Here is a 27143-nt window from a genome sequence, read left to right on the forward strand (position 1 = left end):
GATTCGCTCCCGCCATACTTGGACGTCTTGCGCGATCCTTGGACTGATTTGTGGTGTTAGAAGGACTTTGTGGGTTGTTGAGACTTCCATCGGTGCCACCACGTCAGTATGGACACATTTGACGACTGAAGTCAGCGAAATATGCGATCCGTGCTGGGAGACTTTTAATACCAACCTCAGAACATGGGGAACAATAGAGACAAGATGGCCGCCGCCAAACACGAGGCAATGTGACCTCCGACCTCTAGAGGTCGTGACCTCTTGCATCATCATAATAAACCAACATGTGAATGTAGTGGCGCATGGCTACAAAATCAAAATCATCAAAATAAGAAATAAAATCTTCATCTTGGCTTTTATGCCTGAGGCCACCCTGAATATTCCAAGAACCGAATTTCAGGGTCATCTTTTGAATTGGCATTCTGAGATAAAAGAAATCGAATGAGCACCGCAAAATAGGAAAAGGGTGGTTGCATTGTGTGTAGAGTGAATAGGAACAACTTATTAAAACTTGATATAGATTGACAATCTAGTGCTTCATAAATTATAACTGAATAAAGTATGTAAAAACAAATGAATATACAGGACAACTGAACATTGTTGTCACTACAAGTACATGTACCTTCACAGGTGGGAGACGGGTAGTTCCAATCCCTTCTGTTCCCAGGCATACAGGTGATGTGTTCACGGCCAACCAGAGTGTAGCCCTCATTGCAGCCAAATGAGACAACTGAATCCACAACAAAACTGTCCCCAGTCCTGTAGCCATTGTCTGGGATACCAGGATCAGGACATGGTGCACTGGCCAGTCCATATGCTGACATAGCGAAGGAAAGTTTTTGATAAGTAATAGCAATTGAACTTTTACCATGTAGTCAGCAAGTCATGTTCACACTTTGAACTCTTAAGCCCTTGAAACTTATTTCAAACATGAATAACTCAGATTTAACACATAGAGCACAATAAACTTTCATAAACTTTCATTATTCTCAATCTCATCTCAGTTTATAACATAGATGCACACTGCAAAGTCAACTCGGCCCAACACCCTTGTCAACTAAGAAAGGGTTAGGGTTAGGGTTACGGTTATTGCGTTGGGCCAAGTTGACCAGGGTGTTGGGCCGGGTTGGTCTGATTAGCCATAAGCCAAGTGCAAAAGCATCCAACATCCATACACATGTAAGCAGAAATTATATGAAAACATGATGATGAACATGGTTTTGAACAATGAATCCTGTGAACTCAGCAAAAAATATAACAGTAAACTGATTGAAAATTCTTTTGTTTTCATCAATAACATATTAAGTAAATAACTGACTTTCATAATGGATCTTAAAGCCAGCATCAGTGACAGAGTAGTCAGTGGTAAGGTCCAAGTACACCATGTTGGATGTGGCCCTGAGTTCTCTGGGAATCGTGTTTCCTGTTGAAAACAACGAAATTGTAAAAATCAAGAAATACTAAATACGACTTAAAGGGACGTATTATAATCGGAACATAAAATAAAACTTTTTTTTTTCTACATCATTAGTTGAATCTACCTTATTACACTGCAGAACAATATTCATCACGTATGGATGCAACTTTGTAGTGTCGTGCGAACATCTTGAAAAAAAAGACGTTTGACTTGTCCGCCATTTGACTTGTCCTTTATTTCTTAGCGTTCTATACTGGCTCATTTGCATGTTATCAAGTGGGGGCCGATTAATGATATGCAAATAAGCCAGATTTTACGCGTTTTGCGTTTTCGTCGTTCATAAACGATGGAAATGTGACAAAATGACGGGAATATGTTGGATATAAGTTAAAAATGTGAATCTGAATGTAGATTTTTCAAATTCTGAATATTTGTAGTTTTTGCCCACTAAATTCTACAATACGTCCCTTTGATATCATGTAGGCGTCATAAACTTCCTGGCACGTTTAACCAATTGCTGACGTCACACATCCGTTAAGGTATTATCGATAAGGTCACATGTCTGTAACTCTCGCAAGTTTACATTTGGAAGCAATTGGTCATTATTGATCCTGAAGAAGGCAACAGTGGTCATCATTTGATCCTGTGTATAAATAGTGTAGGAAGAAAGCTTAGCATTGTATTATGATTACTACCAACACAGACGAGCTTCTCTTAATATGTAAGACACACATACCAGTATACTCTCCCAGTAAGAAGGCATCAGCAGAACCACCATCATAGACTTTTAGCTTGTCGTATGGCTCCTCCAGGATAAAGGACTCTACGGTCAGTTTCACACCTTCCCCAAGACTGACCTCCACTGTCCACTGGCAGTTCTGGTTGTTGCCATATTGTCCAGGGTAGTTGGGAGAATAGATGTAGCCAGAGGTACGACCAGTTATGTAGGCACCACAGCCACCTAAATAATGAGTAAAAAAATGAGCGAATATCATTGATGAGCATTTGTCACAAGGGGTTCTACATACTTTTTCCATGAGGGATAGCAAGCTATTTTGATTCACTGTTAATTGTAGCTGGCTTGCTATAATTCAACTTTAAGCTTTGTTAGTACATTATAGAAGAAGAAGATTCTGAAGAACTTAATTAATGCATGACAATTGTACACAGTACAATGTGAAGTGTAATTGGTCACTTTTATTCTACAATTTAATAATTAATGTTATTGAATCCTTTGACATCATTGACCCTTATTCAAATTATTGGGAGGTCGAACGGCAAATTCCCCAAAAGTGCCCAGTCTGTGTTTGCAGACAAGCTTTGCCAGACACACCATGAATACAATTGAACAATCCAATTGTCTCATTTCCAAAGCCCTAATTGCAAGAAATGGTCAATTTCCTATCAAATTGCTGGCTCTCCTAAATCAACTAATTGACTGCAAGGTGACCCTCTTACAAGAATCTACACATTCATATTGAGCAATGAAGGACTGGCTGAGATACAACAAGGTTATACTTATGAACTACAACTTATGACATACGTAATTATAGTTTATACTCTAGGGCCATTTTAGTGCCATCACTAACATTTGATAATTTTAAGTCAAAACAACAAATTACTGTATGATTGGAAATTAGGCAACCAATAACATTGCTGGAATTTCTATCGGCAAAATATTTTCCTTCATAATACCAGTATTACTGTAACCGTTAACAGTTTTTGACAAAACATTGACACAAACATAGTGCACTCTTCCCTGATTAATGAACTGTTCTTGAAGATGGTCTGAAATCTTACCAACACAGCCTGGAACTGTTCCATTCCATGTGGCTATAGTTGAGGAAGACTCGCAGACCAGGACAGCAGTGTCGTTTAATATAAACCCTGGGTTACAGGAATAGATCACAGACTGGCCAATGGCAAAGTTATTCCCCTGCCGGCTTCCAAACTCAGGCAACCCTGGGTCCGGACAGTAGGATGTACTTGTTCCGTGTACCGCTAGGGGAAGAAAAGATTTCACCATGAATATGTTAACCACAACCTGCTGGTCTCTACCAGAATAACTACACTGGCTGTAAGGAGAACAATTTGCCAGAGGAGCTTGGCCACCATAGGGTTTCATTTGCCGTGAAGGGAAATGTTACCCTCACCTCTGGCTCACTCCCATGGCCAACTACTAGACTAAGCATTCCCCCTATATTTGCCACTTAAATCCATAACCCCTCAGAAATAAAGGTCTGATGGAAGCTAACAACCGACCAGTCTTAAATCAGCTTGTTCCTTAATTACATTTCTCAGACAATGCATTTCCCTTATACATGAGAAAGAGAGAGAAAGGTTAACTTTATTCAATATAAAAAAGCCATTGCAGGACAGGTGCTGAATTGCAGCTTCTGTGCATATACAACACGGGGTATTCTGTATCACCCAAGGTACCAGCCCGACCGCGGGTAGGATCGCCTGACGGCCGTAGGCCATACGGCAATCCGACCCGTGGGAGGGCTGGGACCGTGGGTGATGCGGAATACACCGTGTTGTATTTTATTCATGTCATACCCACCCGTGAAAACACACATTTCAATGCGGAATGCGCCAGAAGTTGTGGGAGTTTTGTATCCTTGAACACAAAACTGTAAAAACATTAATTCCAACCCCCGAATCCGGTATTCAAATTTTCGGCGGCGGCACAACAGGCGCACTCGAAATGCATTCAATATATTCTATGGAAGCCCGTGTGATACAACTCCCGAACCCTATGTGATACGGATAGTTATCACACGGTCCGGAATACCCGTATCAGGCCCAGGCCGATATGAAACAGTAATACGTCCTGCACATGCTATCGGGAATTAAAAAACATTACAAATTGGATAAAAGCTTGGGCGAGCTGTGCATGCAATAATGATCAACAGAACAACACTTGTCGACCTGCGACGACTCCTTGTGGATGAATAGCCAAGGATCGCGTAACAAAACTGGTGACAATTATGAGGAGGATGTGTCGGGCTGTGATGACAGCACATGGCTTTGTACTCAGTATTAAGCCACCTTCATCATAACTGAGGCTCCTTTACGCATTTTTTGTTTGGATGAAGACTACCCTTGGCTTTCATATCACTGTGTTTTGTTGATTCAAGTTTCATATTACCCTCGTACACAAGCCACGTGCTACCAGCAGAAGAAAATATACTGAATTGACCATTTGACATTAGTAGGGTAATCTGGGCACTTTTTTTATGTGACCTGCTCGCATAAGCAGGTCTGGTGCTCGTTGCATTAATTTACAAGCATAATAAGCTTGGTATCATGGGAAAGAAGATCACACAAGCTTTTCAATGATATGTAAATCATTGAAATTGATCAAGAAACAACAGAGATATGGTCGACCAAAGTTAAGTTTCCAAACTTTTTTTGCTGAGTGTAGTAAGGCCAGTGATATCCAGAGCCGTGTGGTAAAAGTCGTATTCGGGGCCAAATATTACTCTAAGTGATCTTTTCTACACTCGTTTGATCTTTGATGACAGATCTCTAGATCTGGTCAGCCCAGGATGCCATATCACATTGGCATACTCAAGAGCAGGCCACACAAAACCAATGTAGATAAGAATGAGGTCACTCGTGTCCAGTCCCTGTTTCTTTAGAATTCTCAGCACATAGAGTCTCTTGCTAGCTTTCCCGACGATCGAGGTGACAGGGTCAGTCCATTTCAGGTTGTGCTGAAGGATTACTCCCAGGATTCATGCTGCCTGAACCACTTCAAGATGAGAGTGATTACCGGCGGTGGAGGTGGATTTTGTATAAAAGCAAAATACCATCACTTCGCAAATGGTCGGGTTCAGGGTCATGAAATTTGCATCTGTTGACTCATTTAGGCCGTTAATGTCAGCTATTCTTGCAACAGATGTGTCGTCTACATAGTATACTTAAAACTGTCAGAGGATATTTCATGACATGGAAGGGCATCATTAACTAAGGCTAGAAAAACAAGTGGACCTAGTTTTGTACCTTGAGGCACACCACACGTCAGAGTTTGCCAGTCCGACACTCCGCCCTGATACCGTACACGTTATCGCCGACCTGTGACAAAACTTCTCACCCAGGGAACGAAGGACGGACTGACACCGACATCCACTAACTTGCAGATGGCAGTATGGTGGTGGACGTAGTCAAAAGCAAAAGAAAAGTCAGTGAGGACAAGTGTCATCATGTGGCCTCGTCTGTCGGCTGCTTCAAGGATATTGTGTACGAGACGTGTAAAGTCGTTAACTGTTGAACAGCCCTGAAGGGATCCAAACTGTTGAGGGTCCAGGTTGGGGAGGATGTCCTGTAAACACCAGTCTCGGACAAGCCCTTCACACACTTAAGCAAATATTGGTGTCAGCAAGGAGGTTTAAACCTCCTTGGTGTCAGCAAATTGGGAATAGCTTATCCAGTCAATGCGGTCATACTTTTCCCACTTTTCTTACTTACTTAGACTTTGCATTATATCGAAACCTTTCTCGACATAGTTGTCATCTATATGTACTAAGTAACATATAGCTAATGAACAGAGAGGGCCCTAAATTTGCCACAGTGACTGTACCCTACATTCACCACTTTGGGCTTCCTTTCATTTTAGAAGTGGCAAGCGAAAAGGTATCATATGGTTATTTTGATGATTCTTCCAAACTGGGACTATCAAAAATTACTATGCATGCAGTCTTTTCTTCCAGTCCAGTCAAGTGCAAATTAGCAGAGCAACAATGGGAAGAAGAGACACACAGCATGGGCCCCAAGTTTGGGTAGAATGGCTGACAATTGTTTTTATAATGTTACATGTCATTGTATTCAATTTACATCTACTCATAATGGATGGACATGTATAATCTAATTCATACTTACCAGTAATGATAGTGTGAAATCCCTTTGCTGTGACTCGAGAATTTGTTGCAAAACTCATCTGGACATTGTTCTAGAAGTTCAAAATGAAAGTTTTGATATAATTTACATTGGCATGGCAAAAAGATCATAACAGACCTTGAGTTAAATTAAAACACAACTAGAGTTCCACGACCTCATACCTTCGCCAAATGATTTTAACCTTTATGACTGATGAATTAGGAGTGTTTCTCATCAATAATAAATCATACCAGTTGATTGTCTTAAAATATAACATGTCCAAAGTATGAGCTTAACAAATTATGAGCTCAACAAAGAAGGTTATGCTGATATTTTTCATTAATTATGCAAATGAGGCCCTTATTAGCATAATTTGATTCAACGATTTTTACATTCACATAACGTCCCGATGCCAAAAAAAAGGATCGAATGTATGAAATTGCCGTCATTTGCCAGTGTGGAATTAGAGAAGTTACTCATTAAGTATGCAAATTAGCACACATTAGCATATTTTCTATCTTTAAACATTTCTCTCTTCCTCAGTTACAATTTGAATAGTCATATCATGGAACAAAGAGGATTTTTAAAGTTGCCTCATTAATTATGCAAATTAGAATCTGATTTGCATAATTATTGTCCAATCATACTAAGCATCACACAAGCTATCTACATGCCAAAAATAATGACCATCCATCAAGCCCATCTTGTTATAGTATTTCCTCATTAATTATGCAAATGAGGTCTTCATTTGCATAGTTCATATCAATTGATATTTCTCTCTTCCTCAGTTACATATGTCACATGTTTCAGAGTCCTATAATGGAATTTGGCGGATGTATAAACTTTCCTCATTAATTATGCAAATTAGATACTGATTTGCATAAGAGGTGTCTAATCATGTACATCATCACTCAAGCTATCTACCTACCAAAAATCATTACCATCCATCAAGCCCTTCTTGAGTTATTCCCTTTCAAAGTCAGACGCAAAACATGCTCCTGCAGTTCCAAAAAAGCCGCTAGGGGGCCCAAACCCACACCACTTACTCTCTGTCCAAAGATCTATCTACCACTCAAAAATAACTTCCAAAGCATGTCCAGAACACGAGATATCAAACCAGGAAGTTCCGCTGCAGTACCGTAAGAAGCCGCTAGGGGGCCCAAAATCTAATCGTTTTTAGGTCTCATCAAAACCTACCAACATACCAAATACCAAGACAATCAATCAAGGCGTTCTTGAGTTATTCTGTGCCACTACAAACAAACAGACAAGCAAACAAGCAGACAAACAAATGCTACCCTCTGCATAACCTTCTCGGCGAAGGCAATAATTCTGACAAATATGTCTTCCCCTCTTGTGCTACATCTACTCTACTGCCCCTATATTTTGTTCCACATACCGTTGTGCTCAAATAGTTTTCCCCTGAGTGGGTACCACTGAGGCTTCCTAGGGGTGATGATGATGATGAGGGTCCATTGTAGATGGTCAGGGTATCAAATTGAGGCTCTGTCTCAAACACCACAAACTCAAAATGTACAACTGGGAAGGGAAAAAATGGCACAGACGTTGTAACTGACAGCAGTTAAGCATTTTCCAAGTTCTCTTACAATCTACTCTGTATCTAATTTAGAGAATCTAATGTTATATGATTCCACCATTTAAATGTTATAAAGTCCATGTATCATTGGTCCTGTAAATCTTTCAATGATTTATTGTTACATTTTGGTGACAGCTAGCTACATGTAATTTTGGGCACTAGATAATCAGGTTCAATTTGCAAGTATTTGAACTACAGTCAAACCTGCCCAAGGTGACCACCCTGGGGACCGAGCAAAAACGGTCGCGATGGACAAGTGGTCGCCATGAAGAGGATTCCACTCACAACATGTTTCCAGGTAGAGGTGTTCAAATACAGTACAGTAAATTATGTGATTAAGACAGCATGACCCCCACCAGGTTTAATTCTCATTGACAGAGAGATCCTAGTACAAAAATTACATTTGCCGTTATTGTTGTAATATTTGTAAACCGTTACATCGTCATATTTTTGACTAAAAAAAAATGTCTGCCTCTATGATCTCGCAGCGCCCTCCTGCATTCACTTGTTACGTTAAGACTACACACACGCGCGCACATAAAATCTAAGTTTTAACGCCTATGACAAATCCCTAGAAAACACCTGCTGACCCCAGCCTTTTTTTGGGGCACCGACCGCTGGATAAAAGGGACAAAAAGTTTTCAATCTGACAACTGATATGAAGGGTGAAAACGGAACGTTCTGATACCGCGCCGCCAAGCTCACGACCGCATCGAAAGGTAAGAGTACAGCAGAACGCACAGCGTCTGCGATTACAAGCAAGCAGCGCCCAATAAACTTAAGGTTTGTGACAATAACAACAAGATTCATGGAAATAAAAAGAAAATAAGAATATTGATTTTCATCAATTACAAGAGTATTCTAAATGTTCATACACAGAAGCGGCATGTTTTAGAAAGGTCAGCGGTACACCACTGGGCCGAAACCAAGATGGCGTCGGGGACCAAGGAACAACATGTCTCGACCGATGTTTTGCATTTTTCGGTGGAATTTAGTAAGACACAGACATATTGTTGTAAATACAAGAAATGGATTGTAATTTCTGTGAAATCTGACTTTTTGATGCCATGCAAAAAATTGAGTTTAAACCAAACCAAGCTTGCGGTAAAGTCAATGGTTATATAAATATTACGATGGGCACAACATTATCGATATTAAAGTATTCACAAAGCTTTGTATTGACAATGTTTATAGTGGGAACGTTTCATTAAAACACTTAATGGAGAAATCAATGCTATTCCATATATTTTTGTCCGTCAAGGTCTTAAAAACATTTCCACGAAATCTAACAGCAAAATGTGATGTCACCACACTTGAAAATGAGGCGGTCACCATGGGCAGGGATAGGGCTCTGTGCGGTCCCAATTCATGGCAACAGCGTTAGACAGGTGGCCTCCTTGCATGGGCAAGCCGCTTAATGCTTGTGCCTATGGGGAAAATTTTCGGGACCAAGAAAAAGCGGTCGCCATGGCCAGGTGGTCACGTTGAAGAGGTGGTCGCCTAGGCAGGACTGTAATCGCATATCGTCAATCAAAAGCACACACAAACATTTATTAACAAAGTTTTGTTGGAAGAGCTTACCATAAGCAGGGTCTACAGAAATAGACCAGACACAGCCAGCCAGAGAGTTGTCATAGTTCCTTGGGTAGTTTGGAGAGACGATTACTTCTGACAAGCCTACCAGCGGTCGTCTGTCTCCTCCACATGGCGCTGAGCAAGGGCCCAAATTTGATTTGTTACAGCATGGTCAATCTAAAATGTTTTGGGCTATGCTTACGAAAGAACTTCCTACACGAAAACATGATGATAACAAATGAGGTATCATTCTAAATGAATGCATACAAGCTTTCTAATGATATAATACATAATGTAATCATTAGAAAACAGCGGACATTTGTTCAAGGGAAATTTTATGCAGATTTTATTCCGGACGATGCAGGGACATTATAGATTTGATTCTGCCCACGGATGGAACGCGGGAAATATATGCTAATAACGTAATACGATCCTTGCGGCGGACACGAGTTAGCAGATTCCCAGTGTCCTTCACTTGAAGCCCAACAATCACCGGACTAACATCTTGTTTTGGACGTCCGTAACCTATCTACCTATCTAAAGCGTATATTCTTCCATCCCGTCCCCCGAAGAAACGATGCGACAGGTGTGAAGCTTGAGCATTTCGCTACAAAGCTTTGGGCCGTGCATTGGAGGAGCCATGACAGAATCATGGAACGCCAGGCAACGTTTAATTGATCGGCTCATATGTGACGGCTGACTTTAATTTCTTCCTCCCTTCACGTTCGTCATGTTTCCATCGTGTATAGACCCATGTCTATTTATTATATCATCTACTGATTCCCACTGGCTGATTGCCATTATGTTGAGCCCAACATACCGTTGGGCGCAACATACTGTGTTCGTAAGGTTTCTTTCTCCTGTCAAATCTTACGGTCAACGCAGCTCGGTCATCCCTGGACCAACTGAGCTGAAATTTGGTATACAGGTAGAGTGAGTAAATACCCTGGAACCTTTTTTTTTATTTCTTCGATATTGACCTTGAAAGTGATTTGATTGAGGTTGTTCCGACCAAAAACGTACATTTTGGCCTCCTGTGCTCTAGAAATAAATCCAAATGACCTGAAATTTGCTATGGGGGTATATTGAACCAAGGAGGTTAAAATTTTAACCTCCTTGATTGAACAAATATTCAAAGAATCCCATTCGCACTTTCGGCATAGAACACTTCAAAATATGATTTTGGAGGGTATTTTTGGGAGAAGATCGGCTATTTTCCTCATATGGGGTCACTGACCTTTAGGTCACATCTTTATTCATCTGGCCAGGTGGACTAATTCGGTCAGCCAATGAGAGAGCGCGGATCTATCAAGCTCAACCTGATTGGTTGAAATAGTCAATTTGATTAGGGGCACTACTCTGACAGGTGCAGACACAACTTCACTATTCCCTGGCTCCCATCCTTGTGTTGTTATTGTTGTGTCCTACAGAAGTTAAGTGCAATTGAGAAGGTTCAAAACTTTTCTGGTGGTATTTTTCGACACACACAGTGTTTTTCTTATTTTAATACTGCATGGAAACAAATATTTCCACAAGTTTGCAAGCTTGGACACTATGGTGAAACCTGACATTTCCTCGCCATGTACACTAATTTTCTACCCGTGTCACCAAGATTGGACACCAGTGCGCACAATAGTTCCCACCTTAGGAAGCATCCCGTGTCGGGACGTTGACAATAACATTAACAATAACAATAGAGAGTTGTGAAGTGCGTGAAAATTTACCTTGGCGTCATGGCGATTCGGTCATAGCTATTTATCATATCATCTACTGATTCCCATTGGCTGATCGTCATCTAATTTCCTTTCCCATCGATTTCCGGCGTGCTGCCATTGCATTATCCAGCCATGCATCTAAGATTTTTGTTTTTAAACCAAGAAAGTTTAAGTAAACTATTCTGGTAAAATCTTAAGGAAAGAATCTATAAGAATACCACATCTGACCAAACAAATACAAATCTTATAGTAAGACTGAAAAAGACCATTTCTCTAGGATATTCTTATTGGAGAACATCATATTAGAATCATTTTCTTAATTTCTGAAAACAGAAGTTTAAAACTCTTTGAGTATAGTTGACATATACACAGACTTTCACCGAAGGTTTCTTGAATTCTCTTGTTTTTTCTTTGTATATAAAACTTGTTTCTCAACATGGGGAAGCAGGAGGAATAATATTTTTGGCAGTGTACATTATGTGTGTGCTTCTATTTTCTTTCGCGTCCATATTCGGCGTGCTGCCGTTGTATTATGCAGCCATGGCTATTTGTTATTTTCTTGATCGATTATCGCCATTGACCATTTATCATTATGACCATGGCTATTTGCATTATATTCTGATTTTTGCTATTGGCCGTTTTGTCACTTATATTTCTTTCTCGTTCATGATCGATGTTCTTCTACTTCCTTTCCTGTTGTATCAGAAGGCCAAGGCTACTTCTATCTTATAGATTCTGCCATTGGTCATTTATTATTATGGAACCCCCATGTTTCGCCATATTAGGTTTGTGTCCTTGGTTAATCTTTGCCTTTTCTTTTTTTCGGGTCCCAGACGCAGGCCTCGGCTTGCTAGGTAGGGGTTGCCAAGATATAAATTTTTGGGGTTCCATGGGGGAATGTCTGTTGTTTTTTCCCCGTCTAATTTTCTTTCAAAGTCGTTTTTTGTTCCATCTGAGCCCGACATTGATAAACTCCGAATTACTTGTTAAACACTAATAATTGAAGGAAAATTTGAGTAACAATATTTAGTCCTATTGCTTTACATCGTCTATGTTGAGGTATCTACATGTAGATTGATTGGTCGTTAGATTCCTGTCTACTTTAACAAAGTTTGTGTTTTCCGAATTAGCCATTTGGTGTAGATTTTCAGTACCTTATCCGTGCTTTCAAAGGCCTCTTATGCTATAGCGACTCATGCAGTCAAATTTGCAAGACACGTGTTGGTCCAAACGCCACTGGAAGAGTCCATTATTGTATGAGGGGGACATTTAAAAAAATCAAATTTTGGGCTTGGTTCATTATCAAAAAGGTCCAGTTTTTTTGGTGAAGGTGGTTTTTAATGGTTCAGTATGAATATGGGTGCCTAGAAGAGCCCATCCATGCATAGGGTTTCAAATTGGGAGAGATCCATTTCTGACTGGTCTTCAATTCAATTATTCATTCAAATACCAACATTGCAGACATACAACAAACGTTAGCCTCTATGCCACAGTCGCTTTTTGCATGGGGAGGGAAATGGGCGAAACATGTTGCATTTGCTCCCGAAAACTTGCCTTTCTAGTTTGTTCATAATTTCACCACAGTATGCCTGCCGGAACTCTTATCTCCTTTTCTTAGTAGATTTTTGTTTATCTTTTAAAGGACGTCTATTTTTCTTGAACCATGAACTAATCAAGCTTGATCCCTGACGTTATTTCACACAGCTAGTTGATTCCTATTTCACACATTCCGTTCTTCAACAGGAGAGCCGCCAGGCGAGAACAATGCAGTATCCCACCTCCCACTATGATAATGCTTGTCAGACTGTTCCCACTTCCTGCCCTCTCACAATTTGACCCAAGCCGTTTCTCTTTCCAGACCACACGTTCATGGGAACGTTAACGCTGTGCTTTTATGAACGAACTTATATTCTTTCATCTTTCCCTCTCACTTGTCTAATAGCCCTATTGATACCACAAACTCCTAGAGAAGATTTGTCCTGGCTATATCTACCTTTTCCCGCTGTAGTGTAATCCTTCATGAACTGTTTAGTGTTACAAGTGCGACGGCTTGGCTCTACAGTGTTATATCCCAGTGTTATACCCCAGTGTGACATATTATCACATATTATCCACCCTTGCAGTGACATATTATCACATATTATCCACCCTTGCAGCGACCCCTCAGCACTACTAACTTGCCATTGCTGAGCTTGTATCTTTCAGAGGCGTTAACAATGGTGTAACGTTAGTATCTACCAACAGGAGAGGGACTGCACGTTGAACAAGAGGTGTACGTGTGTTTTGACTATTTCTTTTCTTTATGATGATGATGTTTTTATAGGTTCCAATTCCGGTGGTCTACATTGTCACCCCCGCAGCTGCTCTGTCGTCATGTTTATTTGTTGCCAGCCTCGTTGTCTGGCGGTTGTTCTCACTGCCTTGGTTTCCCCGCTGGTCTACTGCGGCCTTATCATGTTCGGACCTCTCAGCCTCATAACCGAACCCTCCCTGTTATCTCCTTTCCCACCCCACCCCCACTCAACCCTATGTTTACCGTGTATCAACCTAATCCCCACTCCTGATACCTGGTTGCACGAGAACTTGACTCAAGTTTTTTCATCTTCAGTACTGTGTGGTTGTTGTTTAGCGTAACGATCTGCTGCTGTACTTGCATATGTCGCATTGATCTCCGGTACTTTTGCTTTCGCACAGCTATTTACACATTCTTCCTTGACAAGGGATTCTACCCAGTTAAGAGGTGTCCTTCCGATGTCCTGCTCGTTCAGTGATCTTACCGCCTTTATACTTTTACAGCTCCCCCTTCCCTCGGGTCCTACCGGCATTGCTGTCTGAGAGATGTCTGCCTGCATGATTGCTTCCTCACCCACAGGTTTAGGTCTGGTGTTACCTGATATGGTCCGAGAAACGTTCTGCAGCTACAACTAGCCTGTCCTTTCCTATATCCCCTTGCCCCTCTTACCTTATACCCTTGACTTGTGCATGTACGTGACCTTGACTTGGTACTCCCCCGGGTGGAGACACTTATCCTGCGTGATGTAGTCCCCCTGTGGACACATTCGCAGTTCACCATAGTTCCATCCCCGTGTGGATGGCGTTGGCGTTCTCGCAGCCCCTCTCACAACTCGCTTATCCCCTTTCCCTCTATTACCCCATACCCTTGACATGTGCTGTATGTGACCTTGACTTCAGGTGTACTCCCCCGGGTGGAGACACTTAACCGGCGTGATGTAGTCCCCCGTGTGGACACATTCGCAGTTCACCATAGTTCCATCCCCCGTGTGGATGACTTTGGCGTTCTCCCAGACCCTCTCACAACTCGCCTACCCCCCTCCCCTTTCCCCCTATTACCCCATACCCTTGACATGTGCATGTATATAACGTTGACTTGAGGTGTGCTCCCCCGGGTGGAGACACTGTACTGGTGTGAACGTAGTCCCCCCTGTGGACAACGTAGCGGTTGAGCTTGAAGTTTCACCGGAAGTGACATCCCCCTGTGGACACGTGCATAGCCTCACCGTAGCTCCATTCCCATGCGGACTCGGAGCTTGAAGTTTCACCGGAAGTGACATCCCCCTGTTGACACATGCATAGCCTCACCGTAGCTCCATTCCCAAGCGGACTCGGAGCTTGAAGTTTCACCGGAAGTGACATCCCCCTGTAAACACGTTACAGTTCCCAAGTGTAATCCCTCGTGAGGATGAACTTGAAGTTGACCGGTAGTGGCACCTCCCTGTGGACACATTCGCAGCTTCACCGTAGCTCCAGTCCTGTGCGGATGAACTTGAAGTTTCACTGGAAGTGACATCCCCCTGTGGACACATTGCAGTTCCTAGTGCATTTCCCTCGTGAGGATGATCTTGCAGTTTGACCGGAAGTGACTTCCCCCTCAACCTTTATACCAGTCACTTGTTGTCTCCATCTTTCTCTATGGCTGCGTAAGCTGGACCACAACAGCCGAAACAGAGCGCCGCATAGAAGCCTTCGAGATGAGATGCCTACAGAAGATCCTTGGCATCTCCTACCTGCAACGGAGGACCAACAACTCGGTACGGAGGGAGGTAGAGGTAGTTTGCGGCAGGCGTCAAACACTCCTGTCGACGGAACCTGAAGTGGTTCGGGCACGTATGCCGACACAACACACTTGCCAAGACCATTCTGCAAGGTAAAGTAGCAGGAGGGAGGAAACGAGGAAGGCCAAAGAAGACCTGGTTGGACAACATCAAGACATGGACTGGCCTGAGCGCTACATAACTGATCAGAGAGGCCGAGGACAGAACAGGATGGGCACGGATCATTGCGGCTGGCTGTCATGACGCCCCTACGACCACTGAGGTCATGGGTCATGAGTGAGTGAGAGTGACTTCCCCCTGTAGACACGTTGTAGTTCCCAAGTGTAATCCCTCATGAGGATGAAGTTTGACCGGTAGTGGCACCTCCCTGTGGACAGATTCGCAGCTTCACCGTAGCTCCATTCCTGTGCGGATGAACTTGAAGTTTCACCAGAAGTGACATCCCCCTATGGACACATTTCAGTTCCCAAAGTGCAATCCCTCGTGAGGATGAACTTGAAGTTTGACCGGTAGTACCACCTCCCTGTGGACACTTTTGCAGCTTCACTGTAGTTCCATCTTACTTGCGGACCAACTTCAAAGTTTTCGAACTCGAAGTGACACACACTGTAGACACGCTGCAGTTTCACCGACGTCCAACTCCTCGTGAACTTGAAGTTTTGTTAGAAGTACCATTCCCTATACGCAGGCACTTGACGTCCAGTCGAGTTATGGCCCCCCGCGTGGACCACTGCATTCGCGATTGCTGGTTTGAACCTACCGGGTAAAATGGACACCAGTGTGTCGGGCCCGCTGACCTCCCACTTGTTATCGTGACATTGACTTTATCAGGTGCAACCTGTGGTGACAGCCATGCGTGATTGACCTTTTGACCTGGGACAGTTACCGTGCGGTTAAACATTGATGGGTTCATAGCCCCATTCAGAACTGAATTGCTGCTGAGGAATGGCCAGCGAGTGATTAGGCCTCGTAGCTCTTCTTGAACTATGCAACAGAACGGACATGACGCCTCGAACATTGCCTCGAACGTTACTACTTAGTCGGTCCTTACAACCTTGATACATCAACAGCTCCAAAATCGTGTGACACTTGTAAACGAAATAACAGTTGCTTCGCCTGAGATGTTCCTACATAATGGGACCTTACACTTCCTACTCCCCCCTTGTTGGAAATGATTATATGTACATGTATATATCCACTTCAACTTTCGATTATTACGTCAACATTGTACACTAAGTTCATCTTATATTTAATAGGCAACAGGTTGTTCTCCGATCTTCTTCCCTTCTCTCCTAGCCCTTCTCTCCTAGCCATGCCACATACCTGTTTTAACCCTTCTTCCGCCTACTATCCTTTTATTCATGACGGTGAGCTCACTACCCTAATTGTGTGTATGTTGTCTGTGAAATAGATGGGAAACTTAGTTCTCTTCGGAGCTTGCGGAGAAGAGAAGTCACGTTTCCCGTCGGCTGAGCAGACAAATCACACGACCCCTATCCTGACCCTAATGATTCCTCCCCTGTTGCCCTTTGACCCTTCGTTCCTACCCCCTGCGAACTCATTCGTGGCTTCTCCTTTCCTTGGTACGGTCATATTCCCGCCCAACCCTCCCCATGACTTATCCCAGAACAGCTGGAGCCTAAGGACGTAATCATGTTATCTATAATGCTTTAGTTCCTTTTGTCTTGACCTGAGTGTTGACACATACAATGTGGTTACTAGTACACCTGATAATTCCTCACTTGGTTATCACTCCGCTCAGTTTTGTTACTCGTCCAATGCTTATGTTCTTGTTTTCGCCACTGTTCCGGCAATAATTTTATTCGATCTCAATTATGACGATGGGCTTATTGTGATTTGGTCGTTGAGGTGTTACTTACGAGTCAGGATGCGTTAGACATCCACTGGACAGAGCTTCAGTTTAGCCGACCAGCCCGGTATTGGCTGTAAGTACGTTTAACAGACCAGGCTAAGGCGGTCACCACCTCGCAGATTGACTTCTAAGTATACAAAAAGGTCCTTGTATTATGCTCATGTACAAGAATGTATATGATATGGAAACAACATGTGTGATATATATGAGAGTTGTTCTGTTTCTAAGTTGAGAAGCCAATAAATGCCCGACCGTACTAATTGTGTGTACTATGTTGTCTGTGAAATAGACGGGAAACTTAGTTCTCTTTGGAGCTTGCGGAGAAGAGAAATAAATATCGGTAGAGTGTTTTTTGATCACATAATTCTTACCCAGTGTTGTGAACATGATCGCTGTTGACAATTTTTTTCCAAAGTTGTGAAAATCTGTACCTCACGGCCGGCACTAGCCAAGCAGGTTATATAGTACACATCAAATATGTGTAAGACGTAGATATGTGTACTAGGTAGAAGACCCCCTTTGCTTACTGAGAAATAGACATTTAGTATGACTAAGACTGTTCAAGACGGCACTAGGCTGTCCATTGCCCGAGACTGTTACTTCCTTCAACACGTCCCTTTGTGATTCATCTTGTGACTCAATCTGTCAGGGAAGATGTCTGTTGTGAAACATATAAAATGAGTAACAGAGTGTGCATCATGCCCTCTTGGTGAATTATGAGATGGACAAAGGCGGCAAAAACGTTGTATTTAATATTATCAAGTAGAGAGAGTTCCGTCCCGCAACACGCAAACACGCTGTACAGATGATAAAATTACGCTTGCCTCATGCCCTCTTGGTGAATTATGAGATAGACAAACGCGGCAAAAACGTTGTATATAATATTATCAAATATATTCAAGAAATAGAACATGTTATATTGTTTATTTACCACTCACTTCTGTCTTTAAAATGCTTCCTGTTCCGGTCTACTGTGAATGTTACAACGTTCCTTATATTTCACTATCCACTGGTATTTCATTTCATAATGTTACATATGTTGTTTTAGTTTGTTCCATTTCGTTCCATTTCGTTCCATTCGTTCTATTTTGCACTTTCTAGGGACCGCATGCAGAGTGACTTGGAATAAAGATCTTTTCCATCGACCACAGCAACAACTGGAGTCTGTCTTCATTTTCCATCGAAGAACCTCTCGCTGTAATTCCTTACACAGGGAAAGTTCATTTCGTAATAAATAAAATAAAAAAACATTACAGCAGCCATAAAAAAAGATTTTATGAGTCAAAATAAAGAATTGATCAAGCATTTCTAGTTTAGAATGTCAATGTAATTGGTGATTTAATATGATCTTTGATATGATATGAAATAGTCATGCCTTTAAGTACCAGAGTTATAAACCAAGGATTGATGTGTTCAAAAATTCGTATTTCCCGAGATCCAATATGATAGTAGAATGGAACTCGTTGTCATCAGATGCTGTAGGAACACCTTCACTAAATAGCTTCAAAGAACGATTGCAGTCAGATGTGCAAAAGTTAGGTGTAACAGGCCGTACAGTGTAATATAACTAGCTGCTGCCGCGGCGCGTGCCTGCGAAGCTGGTGTGTTACGCCGAAGGGTGGTTATACCGGCTATACAATACAGATACAGATCTACTGAAATGTGGGCAACATCACCGTCTTTTTCCGTTGTTGCAAGATTTTGTATCGGCAATTTCCTGCTCCGCATGAGGCGAATTAGTTCTCCCCCACATACTGTCCTGTGATGTTACCGCGGCCTGCATATGAATGGTGCATCATTTTATAACTCTGATGCGACAGAGCACCGACAGTTTCCCATCAATGACTCATCAGAAAATATCGCTGACGGAATAATGATCATTAGAGCGTCATCAGTGACTGGTCAGACAAGCTTCAGTCACGCTGACAGATGTTACACTGCATGAAAACCTAGATTTCCGGTTCTTTCCGAGTCTGTGCACCACCGTTAAAACTGGCGCGGGCAGGCTGTGTGAAGAGTTTTCCACAATGTTGACTTGATGTTTGGCTAAATTTCAATTTCTTTTTTACAGCTTTTGACGCGTGACTTGAGAACACTTTGCATCGCATTAAACCGCGGTATGCTATTTAGATAGCTGATCACTATATTAGGATTAAACCCTACAAAGATATGAAAATACCCAGCTGGCATCCTTGTGGGAAGAAACTTATTTTGTAGAAAGACATTTTCCGACAATTTCTGGAAGCCAAGATCCATTCTGAAAACTAAGCTCCATGGGGAGGGCAGGACTCAGTGGGGAAGGCAAGGTACGTATCTGTACGAGGTGCGTACCTTGCTTACCAGTATGCCCGTTTGCGGTCACGGCTTCATTTACTTTGTCCCGAGTATGCAAATGAGCATACTAATATACGACGTGTGTGTGTGTATATATATATATATACACATCATACTATACTATACATATTATATCATACATACTAATACTATACTATAATACTATACTACGCTAGACTTTACATTACAATAATTTACTATACAATACATACTATACTATACATACTATACTGTACGATACTATACTATACTATACTACACTATACTATACATACAATCTTGTCCACTCTGACTACTCTAACTATCCTTGTGCACCCTGTTCACTCTGAGAGTCTGACCATCCTTGTACACCCTGTTCACTCTGACCATCCTTGTACACCCTGTCGACTCTGACCATCCTTGTACACCCTGTCCACTCTAACCATCCTTGTACACCCACAAGTCACTCTGCTCATCCTTGTACACCCATTTCCACCCTGACCATCCTTGTACACCCTGTTCACTCTGACCATCCTTGTACACCCTGTCAACTCTATCCATCGTTGTACACCCTGGTCACTCTGACCATCCTTGTACACCCTGTCCACTCTGATCATCCTTGTACACCCTGTTCACTCTGACCATCCTTGTACACCCTGTCAACTCTATCCATCGTTGTACACCCTGGTCACTCTGACCATCCTTGTACACCCTGTCCACTCTGACCATCCTTGTACACCCTGTCCACTCTATACATCCTTGTACACCCTGTCCACTCTGATCATCCTTGTACACCCTGTTCACTCTGACCATCCTTGTACACCCTGTCAACTCTATCCATCGTTGTACACCCTGGTCACTCTGACCATCCTTGTACACCCTGTCCACTCTGACCATCCTTGTACACCCTGTCCACTCTATACATCCTTGTACACCCTGGTCACTCTGATCATCCTTGTACACCCTGTCCACTCTGACCATCCTTGTACACCCTGTCCACTCTGACCATCCTTGTACACCCTGTCCACTCTATACATCCTTGTACACCCTGTTCACTCTGATCATCCTTGTACACCCTGTCCACTCTGTACATCTGTACACCCTGTCCACTCTGACCATCCTTGTACACCCTGTCCACTCTATACATCCGTGTACACCCTGTTCACTCTAACCATCCTTGTACACCCTGTCCACTCTGACCATCCTTGTACACCCTGTCCACTCTATACATCCGTGTACACCCTGTTCACTCTAACCATCCTTGTACACCCTGTCCACTCTGACCATCCTTGTACACCCTGTCCACTCTGATCATCCTTGTACACCCTGTTCACTCTGACCATCCTTGTACACCCTGTCCACTCTATACATCGTTGTACACCCTGGTCACTCTGACCATCCTTGTACACCCTGGTCACTCTGACCATCCTTGTACACCCTGGTCACTCTATACATCCTTGTACACCCTGGTCACTCTGATCATCCTTGTACACCCTGTCCACTCTGACCATCCTTGTACACCCTGTCCACTCTGACCATCCTTGTACACCCTGTCCACTCTGACCATCCTTGTACACCCTGTCCACTCTATACATCCTTGTACACCCTGTTCACTCTGATCATCCTTGTACACCCTGTCCACTCTGTACATCCGTACACCCTGTCCACTCTGACCATCCTTGTACACCCTGTCCACTCTATACATCCGTGTACACCCTGTTCACTCTAACCATCCTTGTACACCCTGTCCACTCTGACCATCCTTGTACACCCTGTTCACTCTGACCATCCTTGTACACCCTGTCCACTCTGACCATCCTTGTACACCCTGTCCACTCTGACCATCCTTGTACACCCTGTCCACTCTGACCATCCTTGTACACCCTGTCCACTCTGACCATCCTTGTACACCCTGTTCACTCTGACCATCCTTGTACACCCTGTCCACTCTATACATCCGTGTACACCCTGTTCACTCTAACCATCCTTGTACACCCTGTCCACTCTGACCATCCTTGTACACCCTGTCCACTCTGACCATCCTTGTACACCCTGTCCACTCTATGACAAGGGTGTCCGTCAGGGTAGCAACATGAGCCCCACCCTTTTTTATTTATGTTAATGATCTAGTTAAAGAGTTCGATAACTTAGAGTGTATGCCACCAACTTTATATAATCTTTATGTTTCATGTTTATTGTTTGCAGATGATGTTGTTATATTTTCCAAAACAAAAGTTCTACTTTGAAAATAACACAATAGACAGTGTTCCTTAGCCTCCTATTGCTATTTAGGCCTAACCCTCACATCATCAGGTAGCTTCACCCTAGCCAAAAAGCAGCTGTCACTTAAGGCACGTAAAACCATAAATAACTTTAAATCTATCATTTGTTCATCAGTCTTACCACGCGGCCTCCTCAAGATATTTGATACATGTATAAAACTGATCCTTTTGTATGGATGCCAAATCTGGGGGACAGAACAACTACATGATACGTCACCTATTGAAAACGTACACAACCGATTCTGCAAAAATGTTCTTGGTGTTTTTAGAGATAGTAGTAATGTGGCATGTAGAGAAAATTTAGGTAGATTCCATTTAGATATCATAGATATATGTATATATATATAATTAAATTCTGGTTACGTCTGGTCCAAATTGATAGAACTACACCCCCCCTCCAAGCGGACGCACTCCATCTACAGCAAAGTCTTCCGACGAATACACGTAGACGAACATTGTTACAACGTGTTAAAGATATACTAGACTACGATGGATATTCCTATTTGTGGCACTCCGGTAATACACATTGTAAACCTGAACATGTCGGAAAAGCGCTGAGAAGGAGACTAACAGATATATACATATATACAATCATTTTTTCATACCTTGGTAAACGACAGCGGTAAGTTAAGATTCTGTGCAAAATGTAAAACCATGTACAATATAGAGAGTTATTTTGATCTTGCAGATTTTGATCTGCGCTCAGCCATTAGCAAAATTAGAGTTAGTGCTCATCCTCTTGAAAAAGAGAGAGGCCGGTATAGAAAATAACCTATATACGAAATAATTTGTAAGTATTGCAATACAAATGCCGTAGAAGACGAAATACATTTTATTTCAAACTGTTCATTTCATGATAATGCACGAAATGAGTTGTCTATTCAGCCCACTAAAATCTATTCGAATTTCTATAAGCTTACAGACAAAGAAAAGACTATTCTTCTTCTTAAACTACCAAAATCCCAGAGAGACCTGAGGGTGTACAAGTATGGTCCGAGTGGACAGGGTGAACAATGATGGTCATATTGGACAGGGTGTACACGGATGTATAGCGTGGACAGGGTGTACAAGGATGGTCAGAGTGGACGGGGTGTACAAGGATGGTCAAAGTGACCAGGGTGAGGATGGTCAAAGTGACCAGGGTGTACAAGGATTGTCAGAGTGAACAGGGTGTACAAGGATGGTCAGAGTGACCAGGGTGTACAAGGATGGTCAGAGTGACCATGGTGTACAAGGATGTATAGAGTGGACAGGGTGTACAAGGATGATCAGAGTGACCAGGGTGTACAAGGATGTATAGAGTGGACAGGGTGTACAAGGATGGTCAGAGTGGACAGGGTGTACAAGGATGGTCAGAGTGGACAGGGTGTACAAGGATGGTCAGAGTGACCAGGGTGTACAACGTTGGATAGAGTGGACAGGGTGTACAAGGATGATCAGAGTGACCAGGGTGTACAAGGATGGTCAGATTGACCAGGGTGTACAAGGATGGTCAGAGTGACCAGGGTGTACAAGGATGGTCAGAGTGACCAGGGTGTACAACGATGGATAGAGTGGACAGGGTGTACAAGGATGGTCAGAGTGGACATGGCGTACAAGGATGGTCAGAGTGACCAGGGTGTACAACGATGGATAGAGCGGACAGGGTGTACAAGGATGGTCCGAGTGGACAGGGTGTACAAGGATGGTTAGAGTGAACAGGGTGTACAAGGATGGTCAGAGTGACCAGGGTGTACAAGGATGGTCAGAGTGGACAGGGTGTACAAGGATGGTCAGAGTGACCAGGGTGTACAAGATCGGATAGAGTGGACAGGGTGCACAAGGATGGTTAGAGTGAACAGGGTGTACAAGGATGGTTTGTGTGGACAGGGTGTACAAGGATGGTCAGAGTGGACAGGGTGTACAAGGATGGTCAGAGTGACCAGGGTGTACAAGATCGGATAGAGTGGACAGGGTGCACAAGGATGGTCAGAGTGGATAGGGTGTACAATGATGGTCAGGGTGGACAGGGTGTACAAGGATGGTCAGGGTGGACAGGGTGTCACAAGGATGGTCAGAGTGGACAGGGTGTACAAGGATGGTCAGAGTGAACAGGGTGTACAAGGATGGTCAGAGTGGACAGGGTGTACAAGGATGGTCAGAGTGAACAGGGTGTACAAGGATAGTTAGAGTGAACAGGGTGTGCAAGAGTAGTCAGAGTGGACAGGATAGTATGTATAGTATAGTGTAGTATAGTATAGTATAGTATCGTGCAGTATAGTAATGTATAGTATAGTAAATCATTGTATAGTAAAGTATAGCGTAGTATAGTATTATAGTATAGTATTAGTAAGTATAATATAATATGTATAGTATAGTATAGTATGATGTGTATATATGTACACACACACACACACACACACGTCGTATATTAGCATGCTCATTAGCATACTCGGGACAAAGTAAATGAAGCCGTTACCCAGTTTGGTCCGATGATATTAAGTTTTAGCGACATAAGCTTACTCCAAAAGTTGAGTCCAGATCACTGTGGGCTGAAATTTGGAAGATTTTTTTCTATTTAATTGAGAATTTCTGCATTTCTAAGATTGGCATGGCAAAAATCTTAATTCAACCACTGTATGAAGGCCTTGTGTACTTGCAAGCTAGATCGACCCACACACCAGGTGTTTATGCCTAACAAAAACATGCACATGCTGGTTTGAGATAAGCGTGGGTAGAAATTTACTTAACTTTTCGTAGTAATTAAGCAAATTATGGTCTGAGATCTTTGTAGATAGAAATTTAACAGTATGCAAGTGGTTTTATTTCAGGGGGCAAAGTGTTATAAACAAAGAGCGGGCGAGAGTGAACTTAGAAACCACACTTCCGCCAATACAGGTACAGATGATAGAATTACGAAGACACTGATCAGAAAGTTTAGAACAACCAACCAACTTTCATTTCTTCCAAATTTAAAAGGAAATCAACCAGATGTCGTTGCACGTTTTTGTGTGATATCATGCAGTCCAATCTATGCCAAGTACAAATTGGAGATATATAAGCACTGACACTTATTGTTTTGAATTCATCCATCAAAAAGTATGAAAAATTGATAAGAATTTAGCCAAAATTAAGTCCAAATGTCCACAACACTATTTTCTACACATGACTGGCACATGTACCACAGCATTTCACCGTAGAGGGGCAAAATGTACCACCAAAGATGGCATACCTAATATGTTTCCTATAGGCCTATCATAGGTTACGCACCCCCAGCCTCACTTTGGTGCATAACCCCCAGCTGACCCCGGGAGATTCAAAATGGCCACCATAACTGGAAAGAGGTCTATTGGTCATAACAAAGGATTGTTAAACATGGCGTGTTGCGTGATGCGTCCCCACCATTGTTTATGGACGGCTAAGTAACAGCCGAAATAGATCAGAACTGACCAATGTCTAATGCAAATATCCCCAAGTGAAACCCGAATGCGTGGGTTAATTCTGGATACATTTCTTCTTCTTCTTTCATACTGCCGAACCCTTGTTAACAAGGCTTATTGGCAGCTGCGCATGGGTTATAATTTGACAAACATGGGAAAAGGCGCGGTCAATACACAAAAACGTATCCTGTAGGTGCAAAAGACAACACAGTGAAGGTAATATTTACATATGTACAAGACGTGAGGGGGTGACTCAATGCAGCAGAGTCCTCCCCAGTTCAGACTTGAACTGGGCGAGGGACTCTGCCTCCACCGCACCAGGCTCTAAATCATTCCATTCCCTGATGGAGCGCGGGAAAAAGGAGAGCCTGTAGAAGTTGTTCTTGCTCGCGATGGCCTGCAGAGTTTGTGTGTGATTGGTGCGGTGGGAGCATCGAGCCACCTGGAGAAGCCTGGTTGAGTGTGGGACAGAGATGATGTTATTAATGATCTTATAAAGAGTAACCTGGCGGGCAATTTTCCTTCTCAATTCTAGGGTTTGCCAGCCCAGGTTATCCAGCATGGCTGAAACAGAACTTGTGCGTCTGTAGTCGCTAAGTACATACCGGGCAGCTCGTCGTTGTACACTCTCCACCCTTCTCACCTGGTCCTTGGTATGAGGGTCCCACACGCTGCAGCTGTACTCAAGGGTTGGTCTTACAAGGGCCATGTAGGCCCTACCCTTCACCGCTGTGCTGGAGATCCTCAGGCAGCGTCGCAACATTCCAAGGGTCCTGTTTGCCTTGGAAGTTATTGATTCGACATGCTTACCCCAGGTTAGGTTTGCAGAGATGGAGATACCAAGGTACTTTGTGTTACTCACCTTTGCTAGGGGATGACCGTGTAAAGTGTAAGTAAATGAGACAGGGTTTCTAGAGCAGGGGACTGACATGACTTCACATTTTGAGGGATTGAAGGCCATCAGCCATTTATTCTCCCATACACTGATATCGTCAATGTCGTGTGGTAATTTCTCACAGTCGTCCCTGTTCCTGATGCCCATCTGCAGGATGCAATCATCGGCGAAGAGTCGTACCTTTGCATATGCAGAGTGTTTAGGAAGGTCATTCATGTATGCCAGGAAGAGAATTGGGCCCAAGACTAACCTTGGGGAACACCCGAGGTCACTGGCACTGAGTCCGAGGATTCTCCCTCTAGCACTACGGTTTGTGAGCGGCCTTGCAGGAAATTCTGACGTTCGATATTTGAAAGGTCTGACATGTCTGAGTGTCCGACCAAGCAGGCACTAGCATACTTGTCCAGCTATCGGTCAAGCATTTTTGTATCAAAGGTTCTATTCTAAGATTGAGTAATAATGCAGCTGACCGAGAGTATGACAGTTTTACAGTACTTCGAGGGTAGGCCAAGAGTTGATAGCTTGGGGTACACGAGAGCTAGCCTGCCCGTAATCATTCGCTACTGGTCGGCTTTCAGATCTTTATTCTTATCTTTATAAGCAAATGCGTTTTCTGATATCCTATCGTTCCAATCAGCATTTCTGACACAAATCCCATAAAACATTTTACTATAGACATTAGGATGTTTTCGAAAATAGCCATTTTGGATTTGAATGCATCAACGATCATAATTTGCAGTAAATTCATAAGTAGACAAAGGATACTTTTTTGTGCTTGTCTATGTACTTTCGGGGGTTACAAAAAAGATTCTTTATAGTTATTACAGTTAAAAAATAAATAACTGTCACGCATTTGTAGCGATTTGACATTTTCAGCCCCGAATCACGTCCTATAACAGCAAATTAAACAGAATGTTATTGATATAACGGTAATTAACAGACCAACAATTACTGGCTACAATACGGTATAAGTTAAAAATCAACGGAATGGCTAAATCGCAAGACGATACTGGTCTGTGTTTCATAAATATGCGCTTCACTGCCACCGCTGATTGGACATATATTTACGTACTAGTAACTCATGTTGTCAGTACATTGCGGGC

The 27143-nt window shown here is 42.7% G+C and overlaps 1 protein-coding gene across 2 annotated transcripts in view; it reads right to left on the reverse strand.

Moving 5' to 3' along the window:
* Positions 1-27143, reverse strand: part of LOC136427445 (CUB and sushi domain-containing protein 3-like) — a 328428-nt gene that overhangs the window by 174645 nt on the left and 126640 nt on the right. For both annotated transcript variants that reach the window (XM_066416298.1, XM_066416299.1), the window contains exons 31-37: positions 9477-9605; positions 7698-7837; positions 6302-6371; positions 3218-3418; positions 2154-2378; positions 1319-1423; positions 623-817 (exon numbers count right to left, since the gene is read on the reverse strand). In XM_066416298.1, the coding sequence (XP_066272395.1) occupies positions 623-817; positions 1319-1423; positions 2154-2378; positions 3218-3418; positions 6302-6371; positions 7698-7837; positions 9477-9605 (1065 nt within the window). The remainder of the gene's footprint in view (positions 1-622; positions 818-1318; positions 1424-2153; positions 2379-3217; positions 3419-6301; positions 6372-7697; positions 7838-9476; positions 9606-27143) is intronic.

This window comes from Branchiostoma lanceolatum, chromosome 2 (genome assembly GCF_035083965.1).
Source record: "Branchiostoma lanceolatum isolate klBraLanc5 chromosome 2, klBraLanc5.hap2, whole genome shotgun sequence".
In the NCBI taxonomy this organism is placed as follows: Eukaryota; Metazoa; Chordata; class Leptocardii; order Amphioxiformes; family Branchiostomatidae; genus Branchiostoma; species Branchiostoma lanceolatum.